Source organism: Salvelinus namaycush, chromosome 10 (assembly GCF_016432855.1).
Source record: "Salvelinus namaycush isolate Seneca chromosome 10, SaNama_1.0, whole genome shotgun sequence".
NCBI classification, from domain to species: Eukaryota; Metazoa; Chordata; class Actinopteri; order Salmoniformes; family Salmonidae; genus Salvelinus; species Salvelinus namaycush.
The window spans coordinates 40,874,121-40,895,143 of record NC_052316.1 but is presented as its reverse complement, the minus strand read 5'-3'; the positions used below and the strand labels follow the sequence as shown (position 1 = coordinate 40,895,143).

The following is a 21,023-nucleotide window of genomic DNA, read 5'->3' as shown; positions in this document are numbered from 1 at the left end:
CAACACGAAATTCTTATCTGCCGGTCATAATTACATCTCTTATCTTTAATATCAAAGTATTCGCATATAGTATTGAGTAAAAAAAGATCTGTATCATTAAATACACCTATTTGTAAATGTACGTTTTAAATTATTGTTTTATTTAAATTATAAGGGAAAATATATGGGAACCTTTCACATTTCTTGTTCCTTCCGATGTCCTTTTCTCAGTGCGTCGCGAAATGTTTGTGTACATAGCAACTACAATACCGTTATTTCTGGTCCAAACTGTTGGAAGCAGTCATTCTTTTCAACGAGGTAAACATCTGTACATATTAAGTGCTTTTTAGTTGTTGCGTTTTAGTTGTTGCTGGTCGACTTGAATTATTACGAATCACCATATTTGTTGAGAATCTGGATGCTGCTGTCAGTGCTGAGTTCTCTGTCTGGCTAAGTAAGCCGGTTAGCTAACGTTCGATAGATAGATAGATAGCTAGCTTGCTGTATAGCTAGATAACTAAACTGTGTGATTGACATATATTTCCGACAGAATGTCTCTACAGGCATCTTCTCAGTCAATCGGGATGCAGAAATGTACTGATGAGGAAACGTTCTACATGCACTGCAGAGCCGCCTACCTGACTGTATTTAGGTCTAGTCTGGCCAGTATCACCTCCAAACATCAGCTATGCCGTGGTAAGTAAACGTTCTCATCATTAGTCATTCGTTTTAGAATCAGAGGGCAATAATTTGTGTAGCTGCTAGCGTGATACTGGCTGCAGTAGCAATTATCACGTTCACATACAGTCAGTAGCTAAGTAAATTATGCATATCAGTGAATTCTTCCACCACCTCATTATACTGCCTGCTTAGAATGTATAACCCCTCTGAATAGGCTACATCTAGTGGAAGTTACACTCCACTAAATGTTGTAGCTACTGAACAAAAAGACATCATCATTGCCAACTGTTATGAAAATATGTAAATTCATACATTTTCTATTTATCTTAGTTCTCCAGCAGGCAGGCAGAAATCCATCCCAGGCAACTCTCAACAAACACTGGACCCCAAGTACCACTAAGCTGAACTTTGATGATTTCTGTGAGATAGTGAAGAATGAGAGGCCGACAGAGGCGCACGAGTTGATGAGAGCCTTCAGAAAGATGGACATTAATGGAGATGGTTATATCTCACACAGTGAACTACACATAGTCCTCACTTCAGTAAGTACTGCCTCATTGAAGTCATTCTACATCATCCAGATATTTCTAGGTACAGTATAATACATTGAAATGAAAGTGTGATACATTGCAGATATGTACATGAATAGCTCCAACTTATGCACCTTTCAAACCAAGATGTTTTTCCTCCAACTTTAGCATCCTGACAACTTTAGCATCCCACCAACTTTTTTACAGCTTTTCTTTATATCTGAAAGATGTTGCCAGTATCAAAGCCTAAACTTGTATTTCCACAAACTGACCTAGTCATGGTTGTGGTAAAGTTCTACCTACGGCTTAGTGTGAAATGTATCCGTAATGCTGAGGCGGCGTTGACATGCACTACGCTCTTAAGCTCTTGATGGTTGATGTCACCCCGCTCCTCCGCTCTCTCCACTGGCTTCCAGTTGAAGCTCGCATCCGCTACAAGACCATGGTGCTTGCCTACGGAGCTGTGAGGGGAACGGCACCTCCGTACCTTCAGGCTCTGATCAGGCCCTACACCCAAACAAGGGCACTGCGTTCATCCACCTCTGGCCTGCTCGCCTCCCTACCTCTGAGGAAGTACAGTTCCCGCTCAGCCCAGTCAAAACTGTTCGCTGCTCTGGCACCCCAATGGTGGAACAAACTCCCTCACGACGCCAGGTCAGCGGAGTCAATCACCACCTTCCGGAGACACCTGAAACCCCACCTCTTTAAGGAATACCTAGGATAGGATAAAGTAATCCTTCTAACCCCCCCCCCCCCCCCCCCCTTAAAATATTTAGATGCACTATTGTAAAGTGGTTGTTCCACTGGATATCATAAGGTGAATGCACCAATTTGTAAGTCGCTCTGGATAAGAGCGTCTGCTAAATGACTTAAATGTAAATGTAAATGTAATGGTTGCTAGGCAGCGGCCATTACTACTATCCTCCTGGCAGTTCTAAACTTTGCGAGTGTAACAGTATTGCTTCCGTCCCTCTCCTCGCCCCTAGCTGGGCTCGAACCACATCAACAAATGCCTCCCACGAAGCATTGTTACCTATCGCTCCACAAAAGCCGCAGACCTTGCACAGCAAGGGAAATAACTACTTCAAGGTCTCAGAGCAAGTGACGTCACCGATTGAAACGCTATTAGCACGTACCCCGCTAACTAGCTAGCCATTTCATACCGGTTACACGAGGCATGTCACCTCACCCATCTCTTCGCATAGCCCACCACCTGCACTGTTTTCTTAACCTGTCTAGGACAGGGGTTCCTCTAGCGCCACTCCTCCCACATTCCACTGAAAAGGCAGAGCGTGAAATTCAAAAAATATTTTTTAGAAATATTTAACTTTCACACATTAACAAGTCCAATACAGCAAATGAAAGATAAACATCTTGTGAATCCAGTCAACATGTCCGATTTTTTAAATGTTTTACAGCGAAAACACCACGTATATTTATGTTAGCTCACCACCAAATACAAAAAAGCACAGACATTTTTCACAGCACAGGTAGCTTGCACATAACCAACCAAACTAACCAAGAACCAACCAAACTAACCAAGAAATAACTTCATCAGATGACAGTCTTTTAACATGTTATACAATAAATCTATGTTTTGTTTCGAAAAATGTGCATATTTGAGGTATAAATCAGTTTTACATTGCAGCTACCATCACAGCTACCATCAGAAATAGCACCGAAGCAGCCAGAGTATAGAGACCAATGTGAAATACCTAAATACTCATCATAAAACATTTCTGAAAAATACATGGTGTACAGCAAATGAAAGACAAACATCTTGTGAATCCAGCCAATATTTCCGATTTTTTAAGTGTTTTACAGCGAAAACACAATATAGCATTATATTAGCTTACTACAATAGCCTACCACACAACCCCATTCATTCAACGCAACGTTAGCGATGGCGAATAAACCAGCAAAAGATATTAATTTTTTCACTAACCTTCATAAACTTCATCAGATGACGGTCCTATAACATCATATTACACAATACATATATGGTTTGTTCGAAAATGTGCATATTTAGAGCTGAAATCCGTGGTTATACATTGTGAAAACTTAGCATCTTTTTCCCAGAATGTCCGGATATATTTCTGACACTCACCTATTCTGACCAAATAACTATTCATAAACTTTACTAAAAAATACATGTTGTATAGGAAATGATAGATACACTAGTTCTTAATGCAATCGCCGTGTTAGAATTCTAAAAATAACTTCATTACGACATGCAGCTTACGTTATAGCAAGAGAGCGCCCAAAATCTGGGCGCAAACTAATAGTAAACATGTTCGACAGATATATGAAATAACATCATAAATGGATCCTACTTTTGATTATCTTCCATCAGAATGTTGTACAAGGGTTCCTTTGTCCAGAACAATCGTTGTTTGGTTTTAGAATGGCCTTTTTCCCTATCGAATTAGCAAGCAAAACTAGCCAAGTGGCGCTAAGCTGTCCATCGTCACCAAACGCAGAGAACGCAACACGCCTAAACTCCCGAAAACATTTCAATAATCGGGTAAAACTATATTGAAAAAACATACTTTACGATGATATTATCACATTTATCAAATAAAATCAAAGCCGGAGATATTAGACATCTATAGCGAATGCTTTTCAGAAGCCAATACTGATGACCTTTATGCGCTTCCTGAACAAAGGAATTCGGGGGTCATGTCATTCCAAGCTCTCTCTTTTGACCATAGAAATACCTAGAGACCCCATTTCACCTGTCACAGCCTATTGACATCTAGTGGAAGGCGTATGAAGTGCATGTATAGTCATACATTTCAAGCAAATTGATAGGGAGGCCCTGGAACAGAGCCTCGATTTCAGATTTTTCACTTTCTGACAGGAAGTTTGCTGCAAAATGAGTTCTGTTTTACTCACAGATATAATTCAAATGGTTTTAGAAACTTGAGAGTGTTTTCTATCCAATAGTAATAATAATATGCATATTGTACGAGCAAGAATTGAGTACGAGGCCGTTTAAATTGGGCACGATTTTTCCCCAAAGTGAAAATAGCGCCCTCTATCCTCAACAGGTTTTAACCACAACTTGATGGATCCATAAAGAATTATTGTGGTAAAAAATATCACTGAATGATGAAAATATGGAAATAAAGTAGGTTGATGCAATTGAAGGCATCAAATTGTTGCTTATACTGAAACTCCCAAAGTCATCAAATTGTTATAATGCATTTGAAGCAACCCACTGGGCTGACAGTGGTTGGACCAACGTAGAATAGACGCTGAATTGATGTCTATGCCCAGTGAGAATAGCCTACCCGCGTGTGGTCAACTATTTCAACACCGTTTTATGCTGCTTTGAGACAAGCGTGGGGACTCATCTTGATAAATCAATCAATGTCAGATTTATTTTTTTTTACATGTATTTTTCTTCACAGAATCTCAGTTTGGATATTGGTTAGGCTATATTTAGGCTGTGGAAATGTTAGATACGTTGATGTGAGTGCTGCTCATGATCATCTTGTCTAGTTGGCTCATTCATTAGCACTGAACAGAACATTTTGCCAGCATGTTGTGTAGCTTAACAAGTGGATTATTTTGCTCTTCACTTGCCGCTAAGTAACCTAGGCTTACTCCTGGTCAAAAGCCTGTGACTTGTCTTAATCAGTCAATGTGATTTTTTTTCTCTGAATCGTCGTTTGTATATTTGGTTAATTCTCTGTCTGGGCAAATCAGTGGAGGTGGTACAGCTCGTCTATTTGTTTCCTCATCTATCACTGATCAGAAACATTTAGCATGCATTAATGTGGCCTAAATCAAGTGTAGACCTATTATTTTGCTTGATCGCGTATAGGCAACTTCAAAAGCCTGCGGACGTTGTGAAATATAAACACGAGACTCACATGCTTTTGAAAACATATAGATTGCTAGTATTTTCTATGGGTATCATGATGGAGATACTCTCATTGTAAAGTCCTGCGGCTGCTCCTAACAAAGCGGAGGAGGTTAGGAAAGACATTAAACGTGGATAAAAAAAATCATGGTCTTGCTTTGGGCTCTTTTCAAAATATCACTTTTTTTATATGACAGCGGTTTCACACTTTGCCGTGATGCAAGTTGTGTGGGAAAAATATTTGGTGTATTTTATTCTGTTTATATTTCATTGTATTCTTAGTCTACTATAAAATATATATGTTGAATGTGAACATGGGGCCTTGTCTGTGAACATAATAACTAATGATTTCATGTGCATGGCCATATCGCCTATAGGCTGCGCAGACCAGCAACATTATTAAACTCAAAATATGCTGTTCTATTCTTTTGAAAATATATTGTATTAGTCTTAAAATGTTTCTTAGGACCGAAAACAAATGAATAATGGATATTCAATGGATTTATTAAAATTGGCGTCCACCCACATGTTCACGGGAGATAGAAAAGGCTTGTCCCAGATAGAATGTGGTAAAAATGGGACCGTATGAATTGGGTTCTAAAAAACAGGTCAAGTCTGTCTGTAAAGGGTGTTAGGTCATCACAAGTTACTTACTTACACTGAAATCAAAGGCCCAATTCAGTCAATGGTATGTTGCTCAAAATTGATGATTAACTTTCTTGTTCTTCTAGAGAGGTGAAAAGATGGCTGCCAAGGAGGTGGATGCCATTTTTTCATTAGCTGATACCAACAAAGATGGCAAATTGGACTATGCCGAGGTGAGAATGGGATGAAAGTTTGCTATTTTTACCATACTTTTTCCTTGCCCTTTACTATAGGCCTACATGCATTACTCTAATTGTACTCTTTAGCATGCACTTTCATGTATCATACAGCCTTAACATAACAGCACTATATCATTGCCTGCTTGTGTCCCAGTTCTGCAGACTGATGGAGTCCACGGCAGAGCAGTGTCAGATTGCAGCTCTGGAGAGACTGGAGGCTGATGCCAAGCTGAAGAGGCAGAACTTTGGCAACGAGTTAGACAGCCCTCCAAAGAGCTTAGCGTCCACCGCTGTGACTGTCCCCCAGCCACCACACAAAACGGAGCCGGACATCACACTGAAGAAAGGTACTACAGATCTCTGGTAGAGGAGTGCTAGCCTAGAACAGTACTATGCATGTTTACACACACACACACACACACACACACACACACACACACACACACACACACACACACACACACACACACACACACACACACACACACACACACACACACAGACACTCTCTCTTTCACACACACACACACACACACACACACACACACACACACACACACACACACACACACACACACACACACACACACACACACAGACACTCTCTTTCACACACACACACACACACACACACACACACACACACACACACACACACACACACACATTGCCTATAAGTGCTCTCTTCTGGAGTAGTGATAAGGAATAAGTAATAGGTCTGTTATTGATTGATTTTCCTCCCCTGATGACAAATCACCTCATTAAGACACTCCATGCATCATCATCTCCACACCATTACACCAGTTTGTTTGTAGGGAGGGGATTCTAAAGCATTGTGATTTAGGTAATCATATCTTCCATTATGAGGTAGGTTAACAGAGGGAGGGTTTGGGAGGAGGGTGTGTGTGTGTAACGTCCCCCACTGAGAGACCCAGGGTAGACCTGGGTTCATATACTATTTGAAATCATTTCAAATACTATAACTGGACGTGATTGAGCTTGCCTGGCATAATGGAACCAATAGAGACGTTGCAAAACTGCAGACCCCGCCCATCTGGAGAAACAGTCAGGCGTACGCGAACGCTAAAAGTATTTGAAAGATTTCAAATAGTATTTGAACCCAGGTCTGAGCTACGGCCAGGCAGGGCGGGCCAGGGATGGGAAGATGGAGTGGGTTGCTTTAAGTGGTCAGTCTGTGTTCATGTTATTGATTGGGGCGATCCCTCAACTGCTCTCTGAGACCATGAGGGATTAAACAGTCATCTAAGGGAAGGCCTCTCTAACCAGAGCTGCAAAAATAAATGAGTTGTGAGATACTGGCTGGATTATCCATCTATTGATTTATCCGTCCTTTACGTGTTAACACGCTTCTGACACAGTTTACATGTGACCAAGGCCATGTAAGGCTTTTCTTGTGCTTCAAATGTTTTGACTGGTTATTTGGAGTGGATTTTTCACTGGTGTTGTTAGACTAGCTTATTCTGACTAGAAGTCTTGTTTTACCCCCACATAAAACATCTTGGTTAAATTTCAATTTCATCAATACATAATTGTCTCCATTTTCCTAAACAGTTGTGATTTGGTCCTTAAAACAGAGCCCTGTGATCAATACACATTAGATCTTTGACAAATACCTTGATAGTGGAGCCATTTATTTAACTGGTATGTTAAGACGGTATAGCTGATCACATTACTCTGCATCTCTCTTCGGTGGTCTGAGAAACAATCAAGCCCTAGATTATTGAATTTATATTTTCTGGTTTAAATTAGCAATGGAGGGAAAGTTGTACAAGATAATGGATTGGAAGGACTGTGATTGCACAATTTGTAATTTAGAATGCATCCACAAATGAATTAACTAACGTGTTTGAACTTGAGATCACGTCTCACATTCTAATGATGGTGCTTGAGTAGCTCATATTTTTTTTAGGTGTCCTTGGGTTTCTGGTGGGTTTCTTCTAGCTGGGTTTATCTGTTTTAGTTACAGATGTGTTTCTCCGGTGTGTGTCCGTATGTCTCTCAGACAGCAGATCGTCGTCCCGGCCCTCCTCAGCTCGCAGTAGACGGTCGTCACTGTCTAACGCCATCACCATGGCAGCCAGCAACACTAAGAGCATCAAGCTGGCAGAGCCCACATCTATACAGGTACTACAGCACTGGAACAGTCTGGACTCACATGTACATCGATCACACACTGGGTTATGGTTAACCTGTCTGTTCTCTCTGACAGAAATAATGTGGCTTAATAATTAATTGTCCGAGAGACGGTTGGGACGATGCATGTATGTACACTACCGTTCAAAAGTTTGGGGTCACTTAGAAATGTCCTTGTTTTTGGAAAAAATAAAATAAAAAGTCCATTAAAATAATATCAAATTGATCAGAAATACAGTGTAGACATTGTTCATGTTGTAAATGACTATTGTAGCTGGAAACGGCAGATTTTTAATGGAATATCTACATAGGTGTACAGAGGCCCATTATCAGCATTATCAATTTGATGTTATTTTCATGGACAAATAATGTGCTTTTCCTTCAAAAACAAGGACATTTCTAAGTGACCCCAAACTTTTGAACGGTAGTGTAACTGCAGTAAGACCAAGATCAGGGTCTTTTGTCTTTGAGTTCTCCTCCTGAGTTCCTCATTGTGCACCCATTAGGCCTACCCACTAATATCGGAGCAGAGCAAGGATCCACCATAGGTCCCTTCAGTAACAGCCCTGAAGTCCATTGCTCTGCTCTGATGTTAGTCCACTAGTAGATATCAGGGCCTGGAGCCAGGCAGCATTGTTGTTGCTGTTTTGTTGTCGTTGTGTGATGCCTTTTGGTGGCAAATTTACTCTGGGTCGGTCGATAAGTATAGAGTGTTGGTATTGATCCCATTCTCTTTGTTTGCACTCTTTTTGACTTCACCTTGGCTCGTTTTCTTTACTGCAACAAAACAAAAGAGAGAAAAACAATAGCTGTGCTCCTTGAACCTTCCTGGTCAGAGGAGTGTAATTGGAAAGTGCCAGATGGAGGAGAAGGGTAAACAATGTGTGTCTGGAGATTACCTGCTGGAAGGTCCTCTCATTGTACAGTATGTTGCTCCAGGCCTGTTCTGGGTTGATCATTGGGAGTTGGGAATGGGTAAGGCTGTCTAGAGCCATGTCTTAGGGCAAGGTAAGGATGTGTTTTAAAGGGAGGCAAGAAACCTTGTGGCCCTCAGAGGCCCTGTAAATTAGGGCTGGGGCCAGAGTAGAGTGACTGAGCGACAGGGGCCTGTATTGGGCTGATCTCTCTGTGGGGGAATTATTTCAGACCCCTTGAAGTAGTGGATGTGACATGCGCCCGGGGCAGGTGGCCTGATTTGATATTGGGACTTCTATGGTTTGATCCGCTATATGTTTTACAACCTAACATAAATACTTTGAGGAAATAGCTTTGGTTTTAAGAGCTGACATTTTTTTTTCTGTCCACACACAGTTTGTTTGTTTCTTTAACTTGGTGATTGACAGGTCACCTAAAACGATGCCATTCCAGACTGTAAGGACCACCAGCAGTTGTGTTTCATTGAATGTGTCTTCTATGGGTTAGGAATGAGAGAGCTTTTATGCTGTACATATCTGCATCTGGGATGGATGTTTGTGCTTTCTTTCAAATTATACAATTTCCCGAATATTAGGCCAACAATTCTGAGTGTGTTTAAATGTACTTGTCGAATAAAGGTGATTCTGATCACAGTTGTAATAGAGATTTAAAAAGCAGGCGGGAACAAAGATGGAATTCATAAACATTGTTCAATAACCACATTATGTTTCGGGAGGACAACTATTTAAACTATTTTGTTGGAAAAAAATATATATCAAAGCTAAATGCAATTTTTCAATAATCTGGCCCATTAGATGAGGCCTTTGTTTTCAAGCTGTTGTCTCCATGCTGCCATCTGGTGGTTGTACTTAGTGGTCTACTTGTTGGTGTTGGGTACTGAACCAAGGTGCGGAAGCATAACATTATGAATATGCTCTCTGAATTAGCATATTTAATGTAGTGCCATCATGCCCATTTATATCTGTCTGTTTAACTGATTTCCAAGTGAGTTATCATTTATATTTGTGACTGGTTCAAATTCAAAATGATGCATCCCTGTAATATTTACTTCTCAGGGTGTCGGTTTCCTCCGGTTTTGAAACCACCTGCACTAATGCATTGTTCAAGGATTGTAGGCCATTTTGTGAGCTTTTCATACATTATGTCAGTTAAAAGTCCCACTGTGATATTAAAGCAGTTTTTGATAATAAAAAAACGTCTCCCCTTTGCCAGGACTGGCATCACACCTGTATGAAGGGCAGTTTCTTCCTTGAGGAGGATGGAGGCATCACGTCCCTGCAATACCGTCTCACCGTCCCCCAGACAGCCACCGTCTACCTCACCATCAGACCTCTCAACCTTAGCCAGAGACTTGGTAAGTCTACCTCACCATCAGACTCTCAACCTTAGCCAAAGACTTGGTAAGTCTACCTCACCATCAGACTCTCAACCTTAGCCGGACTTGGTAAGTCTACCTTACCATCAGACCGCTCAACCTTAGCCAGAGACTTGGTAAGTCTACCTCACCATCAGACTCTCAACCTTAGCCGGACTTGGTAAGTCTACCTCACCATCAGACTCTCAACCTTAGCCAGAGACTTGGTAAGTCTACCTCACCATCAGACTCTCAACCTTAGTCAGAGACTTGGTAAGTCTACCTCACCATCAGACTCTCAACCTTAGTCAGAGACTTGGTAAGTCTACCTCACCATCAGACTCTCAACCTTAGCCAGAGACTTGGTAAGTCTACCTCACCATCAGACTCTCAACTTTAGCCAGAGACTTGGTAAGTCTACCTCACCATCAGACTCTCAACCTTAGTCAGAGACTTGGTAAGTCTACCTCACCATCAGCACGGTTGGGTAGGTTACTTTCTAAATGTAATCTGTTAGTTACTAGTTACCTGTCCAAAATTGTAATCAGTAATGCCACTTTTTGATTGCCCAAACTCAGTAATGTAATCTGATTACTGTCAGTTACTTTTAGATTACTTTCACCTTAATAGGCATTAGAAGAAGAAGAAAAATGTGCCTCTTGATGATTTTGTTGTCATGGAGGACTGATTGGGCTCATTGCTTCGAGTTGAAAAATAAATGTTGCTCTCATGGAATGGCATGCTTTGAGCACTACTGAAAAGTGCTATTTGCATGTGAAATGAATGCCATATGCTGCATTTGCTATTGGCCTATTGTTTACCTTTTTGTTGGTGATATCTTGATAATATGCAGTTGTTTAAGTGTTACAAAAGTGTGCGAGTTTGAGAATGTGTCCATTAGGCCTATGGACTTTTTTTGTTTTTTTAATCAGCAAAAAATGTATTGAGCAATAAAATCCCCAGTCGTGGTCTTCTTAAATTCAACTAGTTTATGACAGTATGAAGCACAATACCATGGAGGAGTTTAGAAGAGAGACACTCCCTCAAACTTTTATTCCATAGGCTAGGATCCACGTGGACCGCTGGGATCCGCGCAACTATGCTGCCGTTGCAAGAGCGTATTTTTCACTGGCTGTCCACTGGTCGCAAAAAACAATGATTCATAGGCAGCTTAAACTTCCTCAATTCAACCATTATTGGGTTAAAATACACATACGACCACAATCTGTAAGGCCCAAATAGCTAAATGAGCGAGCAACAGTTTGATTCAAATGTTTTATTTATTTATTATTTAACCTTTATTTAACTAGGCAAGTCAGTTAAGAACAAATTCTTATTTTCAATGACGGCCTACCCCAGCCAAACCCTAACCTGGACAACGCTGGGCCAATTGTGCGCCACCATATGGGACTCCCAATCACGACCGGTTGTGATACAGCCTGGAATCGAACCAGGGTCCGTAGTGACGCCTCTAGCACTGAGATGCAGTGCCTTAGACCGCTGCGCCACTCGGGAGCACCACATCATTGCACTATGTAGATACTCTATCAATAATAAGTGATATCCATATCGCCTGTCAGCTACAGTACTGCTGTTGTCCATGCCTCCAAGCGTTTATTCAAATTGGATGTATAATCTTTGGATGCCGCCAGCAGTTGCACCATTGGAAGACATAGCTTGGACTGTAGCCTGCAAAAACCTTAATCCAGCTCTTTTCCCGTGATCTATCAAACGCATTCTGTGTGTCATCATATGACTTGTGGTCAGACTCGCTTCGGCGGAACAAACTTAAACTTGAGCCTTTTTTCAATGCTGATTTGAATGTCATTGAGAATAGGTGTCATAAATATTTTTTTCGCAAACATCCTTCCTGAATTTAAAAGTAATCCTAGATATTTTAGCTGGTAACGGATTACAGTTAGTTTTTTTGTAATCCGTTACTCCCCAACCCTGACCATCAGACCCCCCCAATGTTTTGATATTTGCAATTGAGGACTGGAATGTAACCTTTTTGCAATGTAACCTTTTTGTCTTGTTTCTTAGAAAAGCCCTCATCCTGGATGTCGGTGGACACAGCTGTCTTTCTGGTGTCAGGAAAAGACACTAAAGAGGACTCCACTTTGGTGTGTTTCACTGAGTCAAGAAACAAAGAGGTCAGTCCTTAATTATTGTATATGTCATGCATGATGACCATTTTCAAATGAAACAACCTCCAATTTAGAGAGAGAGAGAGAGTATATTTGTAGTAGAGGTCTTCATGGGTCCGGGTGGACTCGATTGGATTCGGGTCTGAAATTCGAACTTGTTCCTCAGGTCCGGGACGTGTCCTGTTTGATTATCGACCACGGTTCTGCATAGCATATTTATTTTACTCTAACAAGGTGAATTTATTGATTTATAGAAGGCCTAGCCAGCTTGACTGATGAACATACTTTTTTTTTGTCATTCTGGTCCAATCGAGTCTGGTCTAGACCCGGATCCGTTAGGGTCTGATTGTCCTCCGGCCTGTCCGGGTGCAACTTTTTGGACCTATGAAGACCTCTAATTTGAATTATAAACTGGTTGGTTCGAGCCCAGAATGCTGATTGGCTGACAGCCATGGTATATTAGACCGTATACCACGGGTATGACAAAACATTTATTTTTACTGCTCTAATTATGTTGGTAACCAGTTTATAATGGCAATAAGGCACCTCAGAGGTTTGTGGTATATGGTTTATATACCACAGCTAAGGGCTGTGTCCAGGCACAGCCCTTAGTGATGCATAGTGCCTAAGAACAGCCCTTAGCCGTGGTATATTGGCCATATATCACACCCCCTCATGCATTATTGCTTAAGTATAGCATGAGAATAGCCTTTCATAGACAAACTGGCTCTCTCAGAAATGTGTTTACTGACCTCTAGTGGCCAGCTGTGATACCGTTCATCTCCAGTGATTGTGTACAAAACTTAAATTGAAAAACCTAACAAACATATTGTTCCTGAAAACAGAAGTGTTGCTGGAAGGGGGAGATGAGTGCTGGTACCTACTGCCTCCTTCCCTTCACCACGGGCTGTAGGCTGAGGAAGAGGACCAGGAAGAGCGTGACTAAACCTGTCACGCTGGTCAACAGGACTGACACGGGGGAGCTGGACCTCACTAGGGACTTCAGGTGAGTTATACACCCCTAACTGTTACACACCTGCTAGAAATTATGAGGAGTAATAGTATACAGTATTAACACCAGTATCACTATATATTATTCCATTGCAAAATGAAAACACTCGAAGCAGACCAAACTCTTTGGTCCTTTAAAAACTTGCTGTATGTAAAGTATTGTGTGCTATTGGTTAGAAAATAAATGGATGTGACTCTGGATGACAACATAATGATGTTTGTTTCCAACATTAGGGCTGTTTTAAATCCGCTTCATGTTTTGTTTCCTTGCCACGATACTAATAAGTATAGCAACACTGGTATCGTCCAATGTGGACCCGTGAACCGTAAATTCGTTATCAGAGGCAAAATATTTGTATTATTGTGAAAGGTGCTGAATGTTGTGTATTAATCTCCACAGTACATTTCAAATGTGCCGCTCTATATCTGTGAAGAGGATTCAGACAGGGGCTGACCTGGGCAATGCTTCCTTCCTACCACAGGGGGGTGCTGTCTGATATCTTTGAGGTGATAGACCTGGATGGGAACGGCCTCCTCAGCCTGGAGGAGTACAATTTCTTTGAGCTCAGGACCAGTGGAGAGAACTGTGATGAGGAAGCATGGGCTGTCTGCAAAGGTGAAATATACCTGATGTATTCAAATGGATAATATAGTAGACTGCTATCATATGCCACCAGGTCATGTGTTGTTCCAGCATCGTGCTGATCGTGTTTTCTTTAATGAATGCGAGTCAAACCAGGCTGTTTTGAAAATGAAATGATTATTGTTTAGATTGCGTCTGATGGCAGTTTGACTTGGGCCTAAAGAACACACTACCTGTCTGGTGTATTAGTTGAATTTGGTTCAATTGATTCTTCAAGTAGTTCATGACTCCTCTATGTGACTCCCTCCCAGAGAACTTTGACACCCGGAAGAACCAGCTCAGTCGTCAGGGCTTCATGGAGCTCAACCTGATGGAGGCCAGCGAGAGAGGGGGGGACCCCACAGACCTCTGGGTAACGCTGGAGGCCATGGGCTACAACCGCAATCTGGAGATGGTGGAGGTGGGTCCTAGTGCTAGACACACACACACTGTTCCTTTGTGTGTATTAGCCGCTGGTAGTAGCAGCACACAGAGCAGTAGCACTCAGCAGTACCATAGCACATCAAATATCAGACCAATACATACCTCCATTGAATCATCACAAATTGACTAACAATATTGTCTAACAAGTGCAGTATAAATGAATGAATCCATCTTTCTCCCCTAGGCGTGTCCGTTCCTGATAGATGTTTACTGTGAGGAGGGTCAGTGTACTCTGCAGCCGGTCAGTCTGGAGTCAGGCCACAGGATCCTGAACACAGCCCTGCAGAGGTCCATCACGGCCAGGTCAGAGGTCAAAGCCCTCAGGGGTCAGGAGAACATCCTGGTCTACACCTACAGAGGAGAACACAGGATCTCCACCGTCATCGCCAACAAGGTGAAGGACTAGAATACATACTATTTGATTTTTTTTGCATTGTGTTTTCAGAGGTTTTATTGAACCAACAAGATGATCATCCACTAGAGGGGATGTTCTGTATTTACTCTGATGATTGTGGGGCTCCATGGAGCGGCAGGTAGCCTAGTGGTTAGAGTGTTGGGCCAGTAACCGAAAGGTTGCAAGATCGAATCACCGAGCTGACAAGGTAAAAATCTGTCGTTCCCTGAACAAGGCAGTTAACCCACTGTTCCTAGGCCGTCATTGAAAATAAGAATTTGTTCTTAACTGACTTGCCTAGTTAAATAAAGGTAAAATAAATAAATAGTGATTCCTTCATATTTTTTATACACACTAGCCTGTTGAAGAAAAAAACATGGAGGTATCTTCATTTATCTGATCCGCTTTCAACCAAGTCTGTTTTTACATATTTCTGTATGTAAATTTGACCTGTAGGGAATTCTTTACAAGCCTACAACACCGGCTCTGACAGTCGTCGGTGTGGCAAGGCTTGCAAACTATTACGGACTACTAAGGGAAACCCAGCCGCGAGCTGCTCAGTGACGTGAGCCAACCAGACAGGCTAAATGCCTTTTATGCTCGCTTCGAGGCAAGTAACACTGCATGCATGAGAGCACCAGCTGTTCCAGACGACTGTGTTATCACGCTCTCCATAGCCGATGTGAGGAAGACCTTTAAACAGGTCAACATTCACAAGGCCGCGGGGCCAGACGGATTACCAGGACATGTACTCAGAGCATGCGTGGACCAACTGGCAAGTGTCTTCACTGACATTTTCAACCTTTCCCTGACCGAGTCTGTAATACCTAGATGTTTCAAGCAGACCACCATAGTCCCTGTGCCCAAGAAAGTGAAGGTAACCTGCCTAAATGACTACCGCCCCGTAGCACTCACGTCGGTAGCCATGAAGTCCTTTGAAAGACTGGTCATGGCTCACATCAACACCATCATCCCGGAAACCCTAGGCCCATTCCAATTTGCATACCGCCACAACAGATTCACAGATGATGCAATCTCTATTGCACTCCACACTGCCCTTTCCCACCTGGACAAAAGGAACACTTATGTGAGAATGTTGTTCATTGACTACAGCTCAGCGTTCAACACCATAGTGCCCACAAATCTCATTACTAAGCTAAGGACCCTGGGACTAAACACCTCCATCTGCAACTGGATCCTGGACTTCCTGACGGGCCGTCTCCAGGCGGTAAGGGTAGGCAACAACACATCTGCCAGGCTAATCCTCAACACGGGGGCCCCTCAGGGGTGTGTGCTTAGTCCCCTCCTGTACTCCCTGTTCACCCACGACTGCGTGGCCAAGCACAACTCCAACACCATTAAGTTTACTGACGACACAACGGTGGTAGGCCTGATCACCGACAACAATGAGACAGCCTATAGGGAGGAGGTCAGAGACCTGGCAGTGTGGTGTCAGGACAACAACCTCTCCCTCAATGTGAGCAAGACAAAGGAGGTGATCGTGGACTATAGGAAAAGGAGGGCCGAACACGCCCCCATTCACATCGACAGAGCTGTAGTGGAGAGGGTCGAGGGTTTACACATCACCAACAAACTATCATGGTCCAAACACACCCAGACAGTCGTGAAGAGGGCACTGCAAGGCCTTTTCCCCCTCAGGAGACTGAAAAGATTTGGCATAGGTCCCCATATCCTCAAAAAGTTCTGCAGCTGCACTATTGAGAGCATCTTGACCGGTTGCATCACCGCCTGGTATGGCAACTTCTCGGAATCCAACCGTAAGGCGCTACAGAGGGTAGTGTGTACGGCCCAGTACATCACGAGGGCCAAGCATCCATCCAGGACCTATGTACTAGGTGGTGTCAGAGGAAGGCCCAAAGAATTGTCGGACTCCAGTTACCGACAATTCGGTAACTGTTCTCTCTGCTACCGCACGGCAAGTGGTACCGGAGCGCCAAGTCTTGGTCCAAAAGGCCCATACCCCCAAGCCATAAGACTGCTGAACAATTAAATAAATGCCCGCCCCCTTTGTTTTTACACTGCTGCTACTCGCTGTTTATTATCTATGCATAGTCACTTTACCCCTGCCTACATGTACAAATTACCTTGACTAACCTGTAACCCCGCACATTGATTCGGTACCGGTACCCCCTGTATATAGCCTCGTTATTGTTATTTTACTGTGTTACTTTAAAAAAAAATGTTTTACTTTAGTTTGTTTAGTAATTATTTTCTTAACCAACAATGCAGTTAAGAAAATAGAGTTACGGGCTTGTAAGTAAGCATTTCATGCTAAGGTCTGCGCCTGTTGTATTTGGCGCATGTGACAAATAACATTTGATTTGAAAATTGTGTGTACATTAGACCTCCAACGTCATACATTGCTGCTAGTCTTGAACTGGTGAGGAGTGAGTCTATTATCACATAATGCTGTAATTGATATGCAGCTTACGCCTCCATTCACATGGCAACAGGATCCACACTGTGAGAATCTTATGGTCACATAGTGGGCAGAATAGTTCATGTGTGGAGCATCAAGATCATCAGAAGTGCTGCAGTTTCTTTTTGATTTAGTAGACCGTTTTTCTCCATGTACCTGGTAATACTATACTGTAGGAGGCATGTGTTATACTTTTTCAAATTAGCTTAGTAGTGAAAGCAGCCAGCAGTGAAATGTCTGGGTGCTGGGTTTAGTAAGGAAATACTGTAGCCAGCAGTGAAGGGCCTGGGTGCAGGGTTTAGTAAGGAAATACTGTAGCAAGCTTGGTATCACAGCTCGTAAAGGAAATGTAGCAATCCATATGCATGGTTAAATGAACTGGTTTGAATTGTCCACCCACTTAGGCTACAACCAGCCCGTTTCCCCAGTCACTGGGCCATCATGTTAGCCTGGTTAAACCAGACTAAACGCTGCACTCGCAATGGGCTAAAGACTCAGTCTGGCTTGACCAGGCTACCATGACATTACCTATTGTTCTTTATGTAACAGTTCATGTGAAATCTCCCCTCTGTACTATTGCAGACCAACCAGAAGGTGACGGTGCACGTGAACAACGAGCAGAGTAAGAACTGCAGCAGCAGCAGAGGGATGAGTGTGTTCGCTGTGGAGGTCCCTGCTAGAACCAAGATGGTGAGATGCTGTACTCACAGAACACACTGTCCCATAGGACGGAGGTTGAGCTGTCTCCTATTCTTTCTTCTGCTTGATTCAGCAAAATGTTAAGAAAGTTTATCATTATTTTTAGGCTTCATAGTTTGTGGGATGTACACTACATGACCAAAAGTATGTGGACACCTGCTCGTTGAACATCTCATTGCAAAATCATGGGCATTAATATGGAGTTGGTCCCACCTTTGCTGCTATAACAGCCTCCATTCTTCTGGGAAGGCTTTCTACTAGATGTTGGAACATTACTGTGGGGACTTGCTTCCATTCAGCCACAAGAGCATTAGTGAGGTCGGGCACTGATGTTGGGAGATTAGGCCTGGCTCGCAGTCGGCGTTCCAATTCATCCCAAAGGTGTTCGATGGGGTTGAGGTCAGGGCTCTGTGCAGGACAGTCAAGTTCTTCCACACCGATCTCGACAAACCACTTCTGTATGGACCTCGCTTTGTGCACGTGGGCATTGTCATGCTGAAACCGGAAAGGGCCTTCCCCAAACTTTTGCCACAAGGCTGGAAGCACAGAATCGTCTAGAATGTAATTGTATGCTGTAGCATTAAGATTTCCCTTTACTGTAACTAAGGGGCCTAGCCCGAACCATGAAAAACAGCCCCTGACCATTATTCCTCCTCCACCAAACTTTACAGTTGGCACTATGCATTCGGGCATGTAGTGTTCTCCTAGCATCCGCCAAACCCAGTTTTGTCCGTCGGACTGCCAGATGGTGAAGTGTGATTCATCACTCCAGAGGATGCGTTTCCACTGCTCCAGAGTCCAATAGTGGCGAGCTTAACACCACTCCAGCCAATGCTTGGCATTGCGCATGGTGAACTTAGGCTTGTGTACGGCTGCTTGGCCATGGAAACCCATTTCATGAAGCCTAGACGTTTACTCTTCACAATAACAGTACTTACAGTTGACCGGGGCAGCTCTAGCAGAGCAGAAATTTGACAAACTGACTTGTTGGAAAGGTGTTATCCTATGACGGTGCCACGTTGAATGTCCCTGAGCTCTTCAGTAAGGCCATTCTACTGCCAATGTTTGTCTATGGAGATTGCATGGCTGTGTGCTCGATTTTATACACCTGTCAGCAACGGGTGTGGCTGAAATAGCCGAATCCACTAATTTGAATGGGTGTCCACATACATTTGTGTATATATAGTGTATGTTAAATAGACAGATTTGACCTCCATTGAGCAGTTAATGCCCTATTTCTCCCGTTGTGTAACATCTGTTGATGGGTGTAAAGGAGAAATCAACCACACTTGCTCTCTCTTAAGAGGAAACAGAAGCAATACGTTACTTCAAGAAGCATTCAAGTTTCTCAATGGGGCAAGTGTAATAATGGTTTTCACTTTAAATGGTCTTTGTCATGTCTCTCAGGTGTGCCAGCATGTCCTGCCCATCAACGAGCACCAGGAGTGGACCTACAGCTGTGTGGAGAGCATTATACCATGCCAGTGAAACAGTGATAGACAGCAACCCTAATATTACCATGGTACTTTATAAAACATACTAATACAAAGGGACAGTGGGCCAAAAGCTATTTATAGCCAACGGGAAACTGAATTAATGAATAATACTATATGTATGTAACATGTGCCTTTTGTGATAGTGGTGTGTAGTTGTTTTTCCATGGAATTGTATGAAATTATGTTGATTTGAAAAATCTTTAATTGAACTATAATAGAGATTCTGTAGATAATGATACTGAACTTATATTTGCACTATGATTTATAATATTTTGAACACTCAATTTTCATTGTACTGTGACTCCTATAATAATGTGTATAACTTTTCAATAGTACATAGTTTTATCACATGCCTTTATATACGAATATGATGTGCATTGTAACGTGTTTTAACAAGTGTGCTCAAGTCTCATATTTACAAACAATATGCTATATCTCTAACAATATTACATTATTACGTATGTCAGTCAAAACTCAAAAATAAATCTCTAATTTAAAATAATGGAGTAACTTGTAGACATTGTGAGATGCCTATTCACCACACTGCTCTGGAGCCTTGTTCACCGCACTGCTCTGGAGCCTTGTTCACCACACTGCTCTGGAGCCTTGTTCACCGCACTGCTCTGGAGCCTTGTTCACCGCACTGCTCTGGAGCCTTGTTCACCGCACTGCTCTGGAGCCTTGTTCACCGCACTGCTCTGGAGCCTTGTTCACCGCACTGCTCTGGAGCCTTGTTCACCGCACTGCTCTGGAGCCTTGTTCACCACACTGCTCTGGAGCCTTGTTCACCGCACTGCTCTGGAGCCTTGTTCACCACACTGCTCTGGAGCCTTGTTCACCGCACTGCTCTGGAGCCTTGTTCACCACACTGCTCTGGAGCCTTGTTCACCGCACTGCTCTGGAGCCTTGTTCACCGCACTGCTCTGGAGCCTTGTTCACCGCACTGCTCTGGAGCCTTGTTCACCGCACTGCTCTGGAGCCTTGTTCACCGCACTGCTCTGGAGCCTTATTCTTGCACCATTTTCACACTACTGAGCACTGGCCTGGTTACACATCCACCATAGCTGCTGGAACCATGTTTCAAAGAATAATGTAGCACAGAACGGTTCAGGTTGTCTTGATAGTGCAACAAGGGTGTGAGAGCCCTGTGAGAGTTGCCTGGCAGTCAGACACGCCTGTGTGCTCTTCCCTTAGGCCTCAACTTTTGACACTGCTGATCAGAGTTGCACTGCACTGGCCTAGTTGCTGTAATCATGCTGGAAAGGCCAGCACAGTACAGTTCAGGTTCGGACGATAGTTTGAGAAAGGTGGCTGTGAGAGCCCTGCTGCTGCCTGGCCTGCCTGGCAGTCGACTACATTCCTGTGCTCCTCACTGAGGCCTGCACTTTATTCTCCTTTAGCGCTGAGCACAGTCTTCTTGACCTCCTATTAATAGCTTGCAGGC

General features: G+C 42.9%; 1 protein-coding gene across 1 annotated transcript; it reads left to right on the top strand.

Annotated features, from left to right (window-relative positions):
• Positions 1-203: 203 nt before the first annotated feature.
• On the top strand, positions 204-20,094 carry efcab7 (EF-hand calcium binding domain 7). Its single transcript, XM_039002016.1, has 14 exons — positions 204-297; positions 530-675; positions 991-1,202; positions 5,790-5,876; positions 6,037-6,229; positions 7,906-8,027; positions 10,185-10,326; positions 12,370-12,479; positions 13,319-13,479; positions 13,967-14,100; positions 14,379-14,527; positions 14,735-14,944; positions 17,967-18,074; positions 19,491-20,094. The coding sequence occupies exons 2-14, from the start codon at positions 531-533 to the stop codon at positions 19,569-19,571; spliced, it is 1,854 nt and encodes a 617-aa protein (XP_038857944.1). The 5' UTR covers positions 204-297; position 530; the 3' UTR covers positions 19,572-20,094.
• Positions 20,095-21,023: the final 929 nt, after the last annotated feature.